Below are 14,113 nucleotides of genomic sequence, written 5' to 3' on the forward strand. Positions count from 1 at the left end.
CTCCGTTTACCTCCAACGAAGTTCTAGTTGTTACATTATTATATATCTTTGCTTATGTCTTCCCAGAACCTGCATACCTAGAAGATGGCTACCCGGTGACTACTTTGGTTCGAAAAGATCCTTAGAACAGCCCGGCGTGAAAGCTTTCTAGTGTATTTTTACTATGCCTCACTGGAAGAAGGCTACCCAGTACTTCTTAGGCTCCAAAGGACCTTTGAGTTTTCTGGTGTGAAAGCTTTCCAGTGCGATTCGATGCTATGGTCTCATCCCTATTACGTCTCTCTCATATACCCGGACCAATCTACACTCTAGTTATTGCATGTTATTGGTTGGTTATATGCGCTCATCTATGCTTTCTACTGATTACGTTGTTGCCTTTGGCTATGATTTCTCAAAAGGGGGAGAACCATATTTTGAGGGGGAGTACTACAACGTATGTGTTTGATCATCCTATGCCAAAGGGGAGATTGTTAGTATTTAATGATGCAAGTGGATTGGCATGTATTATCAAACAAAAACCTAGGATATAAAATATAAAGAAAATACAATGGGAAATGCTTGCATGCAATATTGTACGTGTAGTGGGATATAAACTATAAAGAAAATACATATATGCATGCAATATTGTACGTGTGGTGTGTATGGAAAATGCATGCTCTTTTGTGTACGTGTGAAGAGTGAAAATAGCAAGAGAAATATGGGAATTATTGTTTGGATTACAAGTGGCGTAACAAGGGAAAAAGGAGGAGAAAATGGCATCATGGTGTCATGCATCCGTTTTTCAAGTTCATAACACTATGGTTTAAGCATTATAAATAGGACGTCACACAATGGACAATTCGAAGTTTCAGTAACAATTGAATACATATATATAACCTGAAAGGTGCTGCGAAGAAACTTCAGTAACGGGAAAAGATTGGTGTACAATCCGGAGAAGTCAGCTCCAAGTAATATCAGTTCAAGCTGTGTTAAAATCCAGGTTGGTTACAGTTTGATTAATTGGTAGAATTAGTTCAAACCGTACGTGTAACTTTTTCATAGAATTGTTTTATAAAGTTAATGTTTAAATAGGTGATAGACCTAGTTTTGTAATTCATTGAACCTTGTAATTGTAAAAACCATCGGGTTGAGCTTTAGTGAAAAAGTTTTGGGCGTGTCCCCGTAAATTAGGAGGAGTTCTCCAACTGTGTTAACAAATCCAGCTGTGTACTTATCTTGCCACTTTAAATTGTTTCAAATTATTTTGAATATCTGCATTACATAATTTCAACCTGCTCTTCTATGCATTTCTCCAATGCATTATTTGATGGTTATGTTATCTTTGAAACTACTGAAAACAGTATCCAATAGCTCTGCTTGTACAATTAATCATCAATGTGGAAATCAAGCAATACACACAAGGCTCTGTATGAAGGCTGGCCCTCACAAGAAAGATTTATCTCACCAGGCAAGGCACTTCCTCACTACACTTTATTTCAAAGTTCATAGAATGAGATTTGTCCTCGAGTACATGGAATAATCTAGATATCTGTACATTCACAAGAGTGTCATGTTCTTAATTTAACCTCTTCCAAGAAATCACAAAGAGGCGAAAAGGAAACCTAGTGTACAATTAAGTTAATACATGGAATATAGCATAGCATGGTGCTCCAGCATTGCTAACTTTGTAAAAGTCAACCTGAAGATGATCAACATATTTTACAAAGGCATACGAATGTGTACAATATACTTTAAGGCAGTTGTAATATCAAATCCCCTTCCAAGTGATTGGAGCCAGTCCACCCATTCTCTAAATCATAGGCAGTACTAGAAGCATATTCGGGGGTACATTCCTTTGTCACCAATATCATACTATCAGAGCACCAAGGATTGCATTTAAGAGCCTAAGTTAAAACATGTGTCTCTCCTTCATGAGTGTGAAAACAATAGATGATATCCTCACCCCAGGGAAAAAGCTCCATTGCAATACCTGTGTGATTTAAACATAAGGTGTGCCATAATGATAAAGAATATTGAAAAACAAGAAAAGTTGGAAAGAAAACATAGATAGAGCATGTGTGCCCTAAAGGCTTTTTATACCTGCAGTACGAGGCATGCCTAGTATGTGTATGCATACATAGATGTTCAATTAAATCCAAACAGTCTGATGTGTGTGTGTGTGTGTGTGTGTGTTTTACTTGAACTGAACAACTTTACCAACAGAAGAGTTTAGTGGCTTGAATTTATCGAGAGGAATTGTTACCTGTCACTGAATTTCTCAACAGTATCATTGGCATAAAGAAGTGTCTCATTGGCCTTCTCAAGAACCATGTAAAGCTCCTTCCCTCTTGTTAGCCTAGCAATCACCCAAGCATTGTTTTTGGCTCTGATACATATTTCTTGATCTTTTTCATTGCCTGAACCATCACACTTTGCTCTGTTTCTTTCCAAATCAACCTCTTCTCGAAGCTTAGTCAGTGCAATTAAAGAATCCTAAACAGTGTAACAAAACAAAGGATTTTACAGTCATACGAAATTAACTCGAACTTAAGTACCTGTAACATGAATATGTGGACTGTGGGAATACAAGATACACCCATATCAGAAATGGCATGAATTAAAGCAATGTAAAAGTGGAGCCTAATAGAATACATTACAGATAGTTATCAAATGTTCAAAGTAGACCAGCCAACATATGCACTAATGGGAATTAATATCAAGTCCCAGAAAGAAAAAGGAAAATTTAATGCCAAAAGCTTAGGATGTTAGGTTCACATTATTAATGCATGTTGGACCAATATTGTTGGGAGTTTCAAATTGAGATACCATGCCAAGTGTTTGAGAGCAGACCCATTGTGTGAGGTCACCCTTTTGAAACATCCTTGTAAATATTTGAAGATGATAGGGCTTAAACAATGCACCACTACTTTCAATAGAAATAAATAACCCTTTCCATAATTATGAGGACTACTCTCTAACAGAGTACACAACCCCAACATACTGAAAATTAAACTGAATGAATTTCTGAAAATTGGAAAGTTGAGTTCACAAATAGCACTTTAGAATACGAAGAGAACTCAACTTCAAATGGTTGGAAATTATACAACTTAATATTAAATATGCAAAAGTAGGTTTATATCAAACAGGTAGAACAATTCAGCTCAAAATGGTTGTCAATTATACAACTCATATACGACATTTAATAAGCAAAAGTATCTCACAGGTATCATACTGACAATAATGCTCACCTTTGTCAGAGTCGTTACTTTTCCCGGCGGAGAAGCTCTAGAGATATATCTATCATTGTCTACCAGCAAATAGCGGTACCCACTCACATGATATGCATTCTCACCACCCCATCCTCGTGATAATTTCTCCTCAACTTTAATTATCTTATGCGATGCCTGAAAGTGACAAGATATTTTATAATTATTCATTCTAACATCCAACTTATTTAGTCAAGCAAGCAAAAGGGCAAGAAAATAAAAAGAGAATTGCAACATATATTTATTTATACAAAATAGAAATTAAAAAACTAAACATGCTTGAAAAGGATTTTTTTCCCAGGGAAGAAGGGAGAGAGAGATAAGCAGGGAAGGGAAATAACCGAAATATTATAAAAAACACAAATATACTTCCCAACCTAAGATATTGCATTAGAAAAAATGAGCTTGGTATAAAAACAATAGTACAATCAGAATACTGATGCTATGTAGCAAGGACTTATACTGAAACATGACCATAAATTTTTTTCCCAAATTGGACTGAAGTGGTTTCCTTTCACATGAAATGATATGCTCTGGAATGTGACACCATAACATTTTTTTTTTTTTTTGTGATAGTGGGTGGTGGGTCTTTAAAAAATTAACCTGCTTCTGGTCGGCTCGGATTCGGGTTTTATGTACAAAACCCGCCTGACCCACCATGTATATATATATATATATAGTAAAATAAGTATTAGTATGTAGTTAACTATAAAAGTTTCTAGAACTGTACTTTTTCTAACTTTTTATTATTTTTAGTTGGGATAAGGGTCAAATAGACCCTCAAACTATACTGATTTGTGCAATTAGGCCCTTCAACTTCAAAAACTCCAATTAGGCCCTCAAACTTGTTATTTTGGAGCAATCAAACCCTCTTAACCTATTTGTGACCTGTAATTACAGGCCAACTAGAGTTCCGTCAAACCTCCGGCGAACATCCGGCAAGTGAAGAACACCGGCGACATCATGTTCTGCCGGAGAAGGTTCGTCGCCATCTCCGTTAGAACGGAGATGGAGACCAAACTAGTCGCCATCTCTGTTCAACTGGAGATGGCATCTCCGTTCGAACGGAGATGGCGACCAATTGGTTGCCAATTCCACTGCCAGAGAAAGCAACCAACTCCACCGCCGGAGAAGGCGACCGGCAGAACGTGACGTCGCCAGAACTCTAGTTGACCTGTAATTACAAGTGTCAAATAGGTTAGAGGGTTTGATTGCTCCAAAATAATAAGTTTGAGGGCCTAATTGGAGCTTTTTGAAGTTGAAGGGCCTAATTGCACAAATCAGTATAGTTTGAGATTCTATTTGACCCTTATCCCTTTTTAGTTCTAAACTAACAAGTTAATTTAAAAAATTAACAATTTAGTTATTATATTTGAATATTGTTATTATTTTTTGTTTTAATATAACTAGTGAATTTTATTATTTTATTATATGTAAGTAATTTAAATATTATTTCAAATTTTATTAATAAGATAATAAGTGGTGGGTACCCGCACCTAGTGGAGCGGGGGTGAGTTTGGAAAAAGTCCACCCAATGCAGGTTGGAGGTAGGGGTGGGTGGAGAAAATATAAAAGGGGGGGTTGGGTGATGGATGTAGCCCTCCCCGACCCAGCTCCAACCCATTGCCATCCCTACTGCTAGTCACAATTACTAAGCCATGATACAAGAATTTCCTTTTCTGTAATTTTGTTTGTGGAAAAAAGAAAGAAATGACAAGTTAGATAATGTAATGTTTACAGGTTTGCCATTGCTTCCTGAAGAGAAACTACCATCCTAGCAAACGAGTTAAAGATTAGGATTTGTCCAGTGTTTTGCAAATGAGCAAACATACTATTCCTAAATATATATTGAGCTTTCAATTACATATTCAGAAGACCAATCAAAGAAACTATCAACTAAACTGATGCAACATAATATACCAAGAAATATATATTTTAGTGATAGATAAAGTTTGATTAACAGTTTTGATAAATGGTGGTTAAGATTGGAGGATCGTTGGAAAAGAAAAACATATGAAGTATATGCCTACTTTTCCCTCAAAGCAAACAGGTTGTAAGAAATCCTTCAATTAAAACCATGAGAGGCTTCTCTGATTTACAATTACATAAATATTAAGATATAAATAACTATAATTTAAAACAAAATTAACTTCCTTCATAAATGTTCATACAAACATTAAAAAAATATATATTAAATCTAAATTCTTAAATGCATATAGAAATATTAAATAAATCCAAAGTCTAAGTGTTGAACAGGCATTACTTCCAAAACCCACACACCACACCACACCACCAACAGACCAACACACTCATCTTAAAAACCCAATTGACATGGGTCAGGTAACGAGGGTGATGGTGGTACACGCAAGTCAAATGGAAATAGTGATTCTACCTGAACAGAAAAACTTACTCCAACTTATGATCTGATTTCTTCTGTGTTGGTGTGTACTTAAAAATAATGAACTTGTGCATGAAAAAGAAAAGGCAAATACACAGTAGGCAATTTAGTTGTAAATATGAACTAATAAGAAATCACTATAGTAACTTACTTGCTCCAAAACCTGCCGCTTCACTATGGAAATCCCCATCTCCCCATTGAGCACAGATGCAAAGGGAATCAGAAGCACGACAGTTAGGCTCCTATGCTGATAAGCACAAAGATACATTCTTTCCTCTGTCTGCTTAAGCCAAACAGTTGGGCTGGCAGGATTTAAGCTACCAACCTCTGCACCCCAAAGATCAGTAACAAGAAAACCATCTTTCCCTTTTGACCACTTGTCTAGCTGTAACGGCCTCACAACATGATAACTTCGTATGCCAACAGGAGAACTGTCATGCAAGGCATTATATTGATCAAGTATTGAGGAAGAGCCTCCCAACAAAGAACCTCCAGAAGTATTAGATGAAGTATTTCCTTTACGTAAATAAGACAAGGAGCTCTGTCCAGAGGACAAAGCACGTGGAGTCAACCTCATGACAGCATAGGTAAATATATTTATTAAGTCATCCTGCAGAAGAGAAATCGATAAAAGAGCTCTCAGCAAGAGGCACTTAACTCTTCAATAGTCATAATTTATAACAGGAAACAAAATAGAATGTGTATGCATATATGATTATATGTAGATACATGTATCTATTAAGATATGCCTATCACTTGTATTTTTTAATTTTGAATAGCCATCTGGCCTATCTGCTGATACTAAAAGCACTGAACCTGGGGCAGAAAAATGTGCAGGTATACGTAGAGAGAGAAGAAACCATACATTAGAAAGTGTTGTTGACACCAGCAGGTCCTGAAACATGATTAATGAATAGCACTGCGTGTTCTCAACACAAGATTCCAACACTCTGACCAGTGACTGCCAAAGCCATATGTAACATAAATTCATTAAAAGAAGAAAGAGTAACGTTATCTAACTTTATGGTCTCCTAAACAATTTTGTTTACATTAGAAAACAAAAGTAATGAGCAGCATTTAACAGTTCTTTCTTTCAATTTGCACTAACATATCCTAAATTACAATATTTCTCCATGGAAGAAGGATCCTTAAAGTTGCATGTCTCAACTAAGTGTTAACCTTTGTCTAACACGGGGCATGTTAGAACAATAAAGGACAATCCCTGTTTCCACAGAGTCAATTTGCATACAAACATCAGATACTTCAAACCATACACGCTTTGAAGATATCAAGGCCATCAACACATGCCCCTGCCGCATCTAGAAATCGTGTGAATAAGGCACCAAGAAGACAGTGCACAACACTCAACAGTTCATTATGGCATTCAATGGTGAATTAAAGATCATGCAATTTTGATATAAATTTTTGTTAAAGGAAGACCGACGATGGCTACATGAGAAACAGGAAATAGATTCCGCTTATTCTTTTTAGCTAATGGTCAGAGGAATTTAACCAGAAATTGTTTTTACGTTTCTAAAGAATTCTAACCAAAAAGGAGCCCCAAAATAACAATGAACTCTGACCCAATATATTGAATGGAAATATACACAGAAGAAGAAACCTCTCTGATAATTGATAGAATTGAATTCACCTGCAAAATTATATCACCCATTTATCCTATTACCCATTAAAGCCCAATTATGTTAATGCACTTGAAAAAGAAACAAGGGAAAACCTGAACTTCAAGAGCTGCCTCCCTCCCAATAGTCAACATCTGCACTGTTCCACGTTCCTTCAATGAATCACGAAAATTTGGCAACTGAAGCCTCTTCCCAACAAGAAAATCTGCCTCGAGGAAAAAAAACAGGTAAAATGTGCTACAGCTTAAGATTGTGCAATAGCAAAAATTGAAAGGATATCATTTGATCCAGATACTGCAGCATTACCCCAGCAGCAAAAATCCAATGTAGCACGTTTTTGAAAAGCTGACAATTAGTGACTTAACAATGAAATATTTCAAACTAGAAAATCCTTAATAAGAAAACAGAATTCACAAAATTTTAAAATGAAAAGAATGATGCTAACCATTTAAATAATCCATGAGGAAGTAATACAAGTGGGTCCTGATAAGTCCTCCGCTTGGTTCTTTATCCAGCAATGCTCTTACAGACCCATGAAACATCACAAAAAGGGAGTGAACTTCACAAAGAACTCTCCGTAGTCCATCAATTCGCCAAATAGTTTCTGAATCTTTACCTTTCTCAACCACCTAAACAGGAAATGGTATATTACAAAAACATAAACAAACCACAGTGCAAAAAATTAAACAATATTGCCTTCCACTATGAAACTGTAGAAAATGAATTGCAAAATTTACAGATTTACTCCCTGTGCATTTTACACCAACTAAACTTGACAGGTTACACTAACAAAACAAAAGCTAGTCAGAGAACAAAAATGCATATAATAATTCATTATGAAAATATGATAATGAATTGAATTTTGAACCACCAAAATTTGATGTGGGTGCATAAGAAATAAAATGACACGGTATATTTGAAATAACATATTTTGCACTTTGGTTCAATTTTTCCTTATAGAGAAAGATGTTCTCCCAACATGGAGCATCAATCCGGCTTAACTATAATTGCATATATATTCTAAAGAAACACATTGGATAAAGTATTTGAATTTCAAAGAATTTGCCATGCAGACACAAGACATGATATTTGCATATGCTATAGTATTTTAATGAATATATTCAAGATTCCTTATACACACACACATAGCTTCAAGGGGTGGAGGGAGCATACCCTTTATAGACAAGGTGTAAAGCAAAACCCATGGTATGTAAGGCCCATCAGTTCTAAAATTATTTTCACTATGTTAATAACAGATGATATGTAGAATTAAGTGATGTTAGTGAAAATATCCCTTAATTCTACAGGCTGCAAACCACAAATGTGGTTATCTGATTTATCATTATTTTAATAAAACATGCATTTTTGTAGGATAAAGCTGTCGCACCATCACCATCCAGATATCTGGCTCAGCCTCGTAAAAAACATGAGAGTGCATCTCTGCTTCTATAGTCTCACAAGGCATCTCTGGGGAGAAAATTCTGCAGAAGACTAATATTATGATTTGATAGTCATTTAGCATACAGCTATAACTAGTCACAAAGGCTTAAGAGTATTCAAAATAAGTTGAAAGCAGAATAAAAAATCAAAATTATTATACAGACCAAATCATCAGAGGAAGCAGAATAATCATCAATTATAGTATTATAGTAGCATCATGTAGATATAAAAACAAATTAGTAAAATCTTCAAAGACATTGAAGAGTTTAACAGTAGCAGTTAAAAGATTATTGCAGCTGAAAACCTATAGACTAAAGGGCCACATACAGTCTCTTCCATCTTGTGTAAATTTGGTTTTGATATTTTGATTCAGGACAACTAAGAAGGAGAAAATCAGTAACATGTAGATGCGCACATAGTTGTGCTACAGAGGTAAAGAATTCAATGGCCAATCTTTTGTGCAAGTACTAGTTGATCATCAGTTCCTTGTGACGATCCGAATGCACTGACTGAGGCCAAAATGCACAAAGGACTGTTCGTCAGCAGTCAGCCAGGAAATAGTGTGGTGAGAAAAACAAATAAAACTTGACTAAATTGACTTACTGATTTATGCATACAAATATTGAAGTGTCTCAAATTGCCACATAGTTGGCCACAGTGCCACCCTAACCCAAAGTCTTTTAAAATTGATGGTATGGCAAAAGTAGTTCTGTTTACAAGACCCAGAACACTTTCTTTTCTTCATGATATCCTTTTAGAACAAGTGCATCCACTTTCCCTAACCATTCACTCTATGCCCTAAACCAAGCTCAAATAACACAGGTGCTTGATCAAACCGTTGGTCCCATAACATATTGACCCGATAGATAACTAAACCTAGTGACTGTTGATAATAGGTAATGGCATTAAATAATGCATAAAATATGCAGCAACATCAGTACAGCAGATGAAACTGAACTAAATCACAAATACACCAATGTTCATTCCTATACAAGGAAGAGTGGAAGACCACCTAAAAATTTCATTTATATACACATACATGTATACAAGGATACAAATCCCAGTCAGTACGAACCTTGTAAATGTGATGAGACCTTCACTTAAGCCAATAACTGAGAGCTGGGTGGAGAAGGGTAGATCGGCAGGAAAGAAGAACAAAATCTTGTCCAGTTCCTGCCCTTCGTGCTGTCCCCTTCTCAAATCAAACATGCACAATTTCATCGCTTCACTAGCAGTACTAACAGTTGACATTCCCATGCTTACCAATTTCCGGTTTCCAATTATTTGACCTAAAAATAAGTACATATAAATGAAGGAAATGTTGAAGAAGCAAAACCATCAATCTTATATTATAAATATCATATATCATGTCAAACATCATATTTATCAATATATAAAGAACTTAAAGCAGAGAGAAAATGATATCTATTTTCATAACATTTGGTATACTATGTAAGACAATCTTGGGGGCCAAAGCCATCACACTTTATCTGGTAATAATTAGTGTTCACATGGCAACAATTTTGCTTATCTTAGCATTATAAGTTTAAGGCATCATATAGGGATGGAAATAGGCCAGGTTGGGCCAAGCCTTAACAAATTAGGCCTGGGCGTGTTATGGGAACCTAAGGCCTAAGCCTGTAAGTATACTATTTTTAGGCAAAAGCCTAAGACTACAATAGGCCTGGCCTACTCTAAAGCCTTTTTAAAGGCCTACTTACTGTGCGGGCAATTAAAAAGGTTTCAAAGATTACATGTTGTAGGCTTTAAAGTAGGCACAAGATGTAGTAGCAGCTAACATACAAAGTATTCCAATTATTTCCAACATTCACAGTAAGTCAGTAACATTTCCAGTATTCAGAGCTGCATTTAAACATGAAGAATTCACAGCAGAAATTCCAGAAATTACAATATTCAGATTATTCAAACCAACACTAGAAGTATTAATAACTCTTAAAGAATAATACTTTCAGCTTTGAATAATGTCTTTCATCTTTTTTCAGTACTCATAAATCCTAAATAATAATTACTAACCGAGTATTACCCCAAAGAGCTTTAAGCTACTGGTGTTAAAGTGTTTTCTTTTATACAGTATTATATTTCATCTCCTTGGTCACTAGCAATTCCGGAACTAGGAAGAATGATGAAGCCATCTTTAGCAATTCCGGAACTAGGAGCTAAAGATTTCAAACATCAGTGTGCATAAATGATCTTTAAGACAAATATTTTAGTTCTAATTATGGTATATCAAGGGTGAAAATTAACAGCAAAGCAATGCATATCAAGTATTGAAGTTTCCCAAATTTCAGTTATTTGAAACCACGCCAATAGAAGTGAGTACTGAGAAAATTCACAAAATTGTATAATAAACGAATGAAAAATGACATTAAGCAAATAGCACACAATCAAAATGTTCATATCTCTAGTTTGGCTTCGTATTAAGATTGAGCTATTAGTGTCATTTCTTTAGATGGCAACAGTCACAGCCGACCACAGGTCCACAGAGTATTTTCAGAAATTCAGAGTAACGCAACCTACTTGGAGACTTGGAGTTCGTCCGCCGCCGATTGCTTCCGGTCGTCACTCCACCGCCGGTGCGCCGCTACTACGCACAAATTTGGTAAGGGAGTCGCCGTCACTTACTCTCTTCACATAATGACGATGAAAATTGAATTTTGGGAATTGAAATTGGGGATCAGCTTTAGGCTTAAATTTGATATATATATTTTATAAATATAAAACATATTACGTAAAAATAAAACAGAGATAATTCTATTTTTTTGTCTATATTAATATAGGTCATTGTCCATTTTTATTCTTTCTTTGTCAAAATAACTCATTTAAGCATGAACATTTTTAGTTCTCTGTCAACAAAATCGTTCAAATATTTTTAAATACATTAACATTTTGATCTTTTTCATATAAACTGGGTTGACCCACTTTACAAAAGGGATACGTACTTGGTTTTAAGTTTGTAACCTCTTATCCCTTTTACATTTCATGCCCCGTTTTCAATTTCAAAGGTGGAAGTGCCAATTATGTATGAAGCAAATTTGCTCAAATTGCATTAAAAAGCATTTTGAGATAGAAACTCTAAATTCAGAACAAATTGTTACAAGGTTGATCTCGAAAATACAACAGAAAATTATCCACGAAGGATAATATTACAGGAAACAATACAACCTACAAAAGGTTGAAACCTGAACTACGGTTGAGGATTAAATCCGGACGAACTCGGGTGGTTGGAAGCACGAGTCGTGTTGCCACTCTCCTTAAAACCTTATTTACCGCCTCCCGGGGTGCTGGAGCGTTGCGGTCTAGGTTTCCCAGGATAAAACGTACTACGATCCAATCGTTCGAGCACACGAACTTGGATCCGGCGAACTAAGAACGTGGGTTCAACGCAGGTGGATAGAAGGAAATGTGAGCAGAGTTTTGAGGAAGAAAACAGTGTATGCCGTGTGTTCTTGGTGTGTTCCAAACTTGCTGCTCACAACAAATATATAGTAGAGGAGAGTGGATCATAGCATTAATCATGGCATTGATAATCCATTTCGTAACCTCCTCCCACTTAGCAGAAATTTAATTTTGCCACTAACCAACATTTACACCCACTACCAAGTCCCATTATTCATGAAATAACTCTGAAAATAATGATTGGAATTAATCAAATTAATTCCGTAATATCAAGAGTCATTTCTGAACGGACACAGTAGGTGAAACGTCGCGTTCGAGAGGTTACTGGAGTCGCAGTGCGAGACATGGTCCAAACTGTGAACCATCGAGACATCTCCGTGCCGCGAGACGTCAAGAAATGCAAGCTTCGAGACATCATGCCGGCAACGANAACTAGGAGCTAAAGATTTCAAACATCAGTGTGCATAAATGATCTTTAAGACAAATATTTTAGTTCTAATTATGGTATATCAAGGGTGAAAATTAACAGCAAAGCAATGCATATCAAGTATTGAAGTTTCCCAAATTTCAGTTATTTGAAACCACGCCAATAGAAGTGAGTACTGAGAAAATTCACAAAATTGTATAATAAACGAATGAAAAATGACATTAAGCAAATAGCACACAATCAAAATGTTCATATCTCTAGTTTGGCTTCGTATTAAGATTGAGCTATTAGTGTCATTTCTTTAGATGGCAACAGTCACAGCCGACCACAGGTCCACAGAGTATTTTCAGAAATTCAGAGTAACGCAACCTACTTGGAGACTTGGAGTTCGTCCGCCGCCGATTGCTTCCGGTCGTCACTCCACCGCCGGTGCGCCGCTACTACGCACAAATTTGGTAAGGGAGTCGCCGTCACTTACTCTCTTCACATAATGACGATGAAAATTGAATTTTGGGAATTGAAATTGGGGATCAGCTTTAGGCTTAAATTTGATATATATATTTTATAAATATAAAACATATTACGTAAAAATAAAACAGAGATAATTCTATTTTTTTGTCTATATTAATATAGGTCATTGTCCATTTTTATTCTTTCTTTGTCAAAATAACTCATTTAAGCATGAACATTTTTAGTTCTCTGTCAACAAAATCGTTCAAATATTTTTAAATACATTAACATTTTGATCTTTTTCATATAAACTGGGTTGACCCACTTTACAAAAGGGATACGTACTTGGTTTTAAGTTTGTAACCTCTTATCCCTTTTACATTTCATGCCCCGTTTTCAATTTCAAAGGTGGAAGTGCCAATTATGTATGAAGCAAATTTGCTCAAATTGCATTAAAAAGCATTTTGAGATAGAAACTCTAAATTCAGAACAAATTGTTACAAGGTTGATCTCGAAAATACAACAGAAAATTATCCACGAAGGATAATATTACAGGAAACAATACAACCTACAAAAGGTTGAAACCTGAACTACGGTTGAGGATTAAATCCGGACGAACTCGGGTGGTTGGAAGCACGAGTCGTGTTGCCACTCTCCTTAAAACCTTATTTACCGCCTCCCGGGGTGCTGGAGCGTTGCGGTCTAGGTTTCCCAGGATAAAACGTACTACGATCCAATCGTTCGAGCACACGAACTTGGATCCGGCGAACTAAGAACGTGGGTTCAACGCAGGTGGATAGAAGGAAATGTGAGCAGAGTTTTGAGGAAGAAAACAGTGTATGCCGTGTGTTCTTGGTGTGTTCCAAACTTGCTGCTCACAACAAATATATAGTAGAGGAGAGTGGATCATAGCATTAATCATGGCATTGATAATCCATTTCGTAACCTCCTCCCACTTAGCAGAAATTTAATTTTGCCACTAACCAACATTTACACCCACTACCAAGTCCCATTATTCATGAAATAACTCTGAAAATAATGATTGGAATTAATCAAATTAATTCCGTAATATCAAGAGTCATTTCTGAACGGACAC

General features: G+C 36.0%; 1 protein-coding gene across 2 annotated transcripts; it reads right to left on the reverse strand.

The window, feature by feature from the left end:
* Positions 1-1,434: 1,434 nt before the first annotated feature.
* On the reverse strand, positions 1,435-13,089 carry LOC115996842 (vacuolar fusion protein CCZ1 homolog B-like). Of its 2 annotated transcripts, none has more exons than XM_031236273.1 (10): positions 12,941-13,089; positions 9,799-10,012; positions 8,671-8,764; positions 7,729-7,912; positions 7,379-7,488; positions 6,509-6,604; positions 5,795-6,253; positions 3,228-3,383; positions 2,243-2,472; positions 1,435-1,969 (listed from the first exon to the last, which is right to left on the reverse strand). In XM_031236273.1, exons 2-10 carry the CDS (start codon positions 9,978-9,980, stop codon positions 1,939-1,941), a joined length of 1,542 nt encoding a protein of 513 aa, XP_031092133.1. In that variant the 5' UTR covers positions 9,981-10,012; positions 12,941-13,089; the 3' UTR covers positions 1,435-1,938. The 2 variants fall into 2 exon arrangements, with proteins under 2 accessions (XP_031092133.1, XP_031092132.1); XM_031236272.1 differs by lacking the exon at positions 12,941-13,089 and adding an exon at positions 11,262-11,410.
* Between the last annotated feature and the right edge of the window lie 1,024 nt (positions 13,090-14,113).

This window comes from Ipomoea triloba, chromosome 11, assembly GCF_003576645.1.
Source record: "Ipomoea triloba cultivar NCNSP0323 chromosome 11, ASM357664v1".
NCBI lineage: Eukaryota > Viridiplantae > Streptophyta > Magnoliopsida > Solanales > Convolvulaceae > Ipomoea > Ipomoea triloba.

Coding starts and splice junctions, on each gene's coding strand:
- LOC115996842 (XM_031236273.1), bottom strand. CDS start 9,980: ATGGGAATGTCAACTGTTAGTACTGCTAGTGAAGCGATGAAATTGTGC. Junction 8,765..9,798: donor GGTCTCATCACATTTACAAG/GTTCGTACTGAC, acceptor AGTCTTCTGCAG/AATTTTCTCCCCAGAGATGC. Junction 7,489..7,728: donor CCTCATGGATTATTTAAATG/GTTAGCATCATT, acceptor TCCTCGAGGCAG/ATTTTCTTGTTGGGAAGAGG.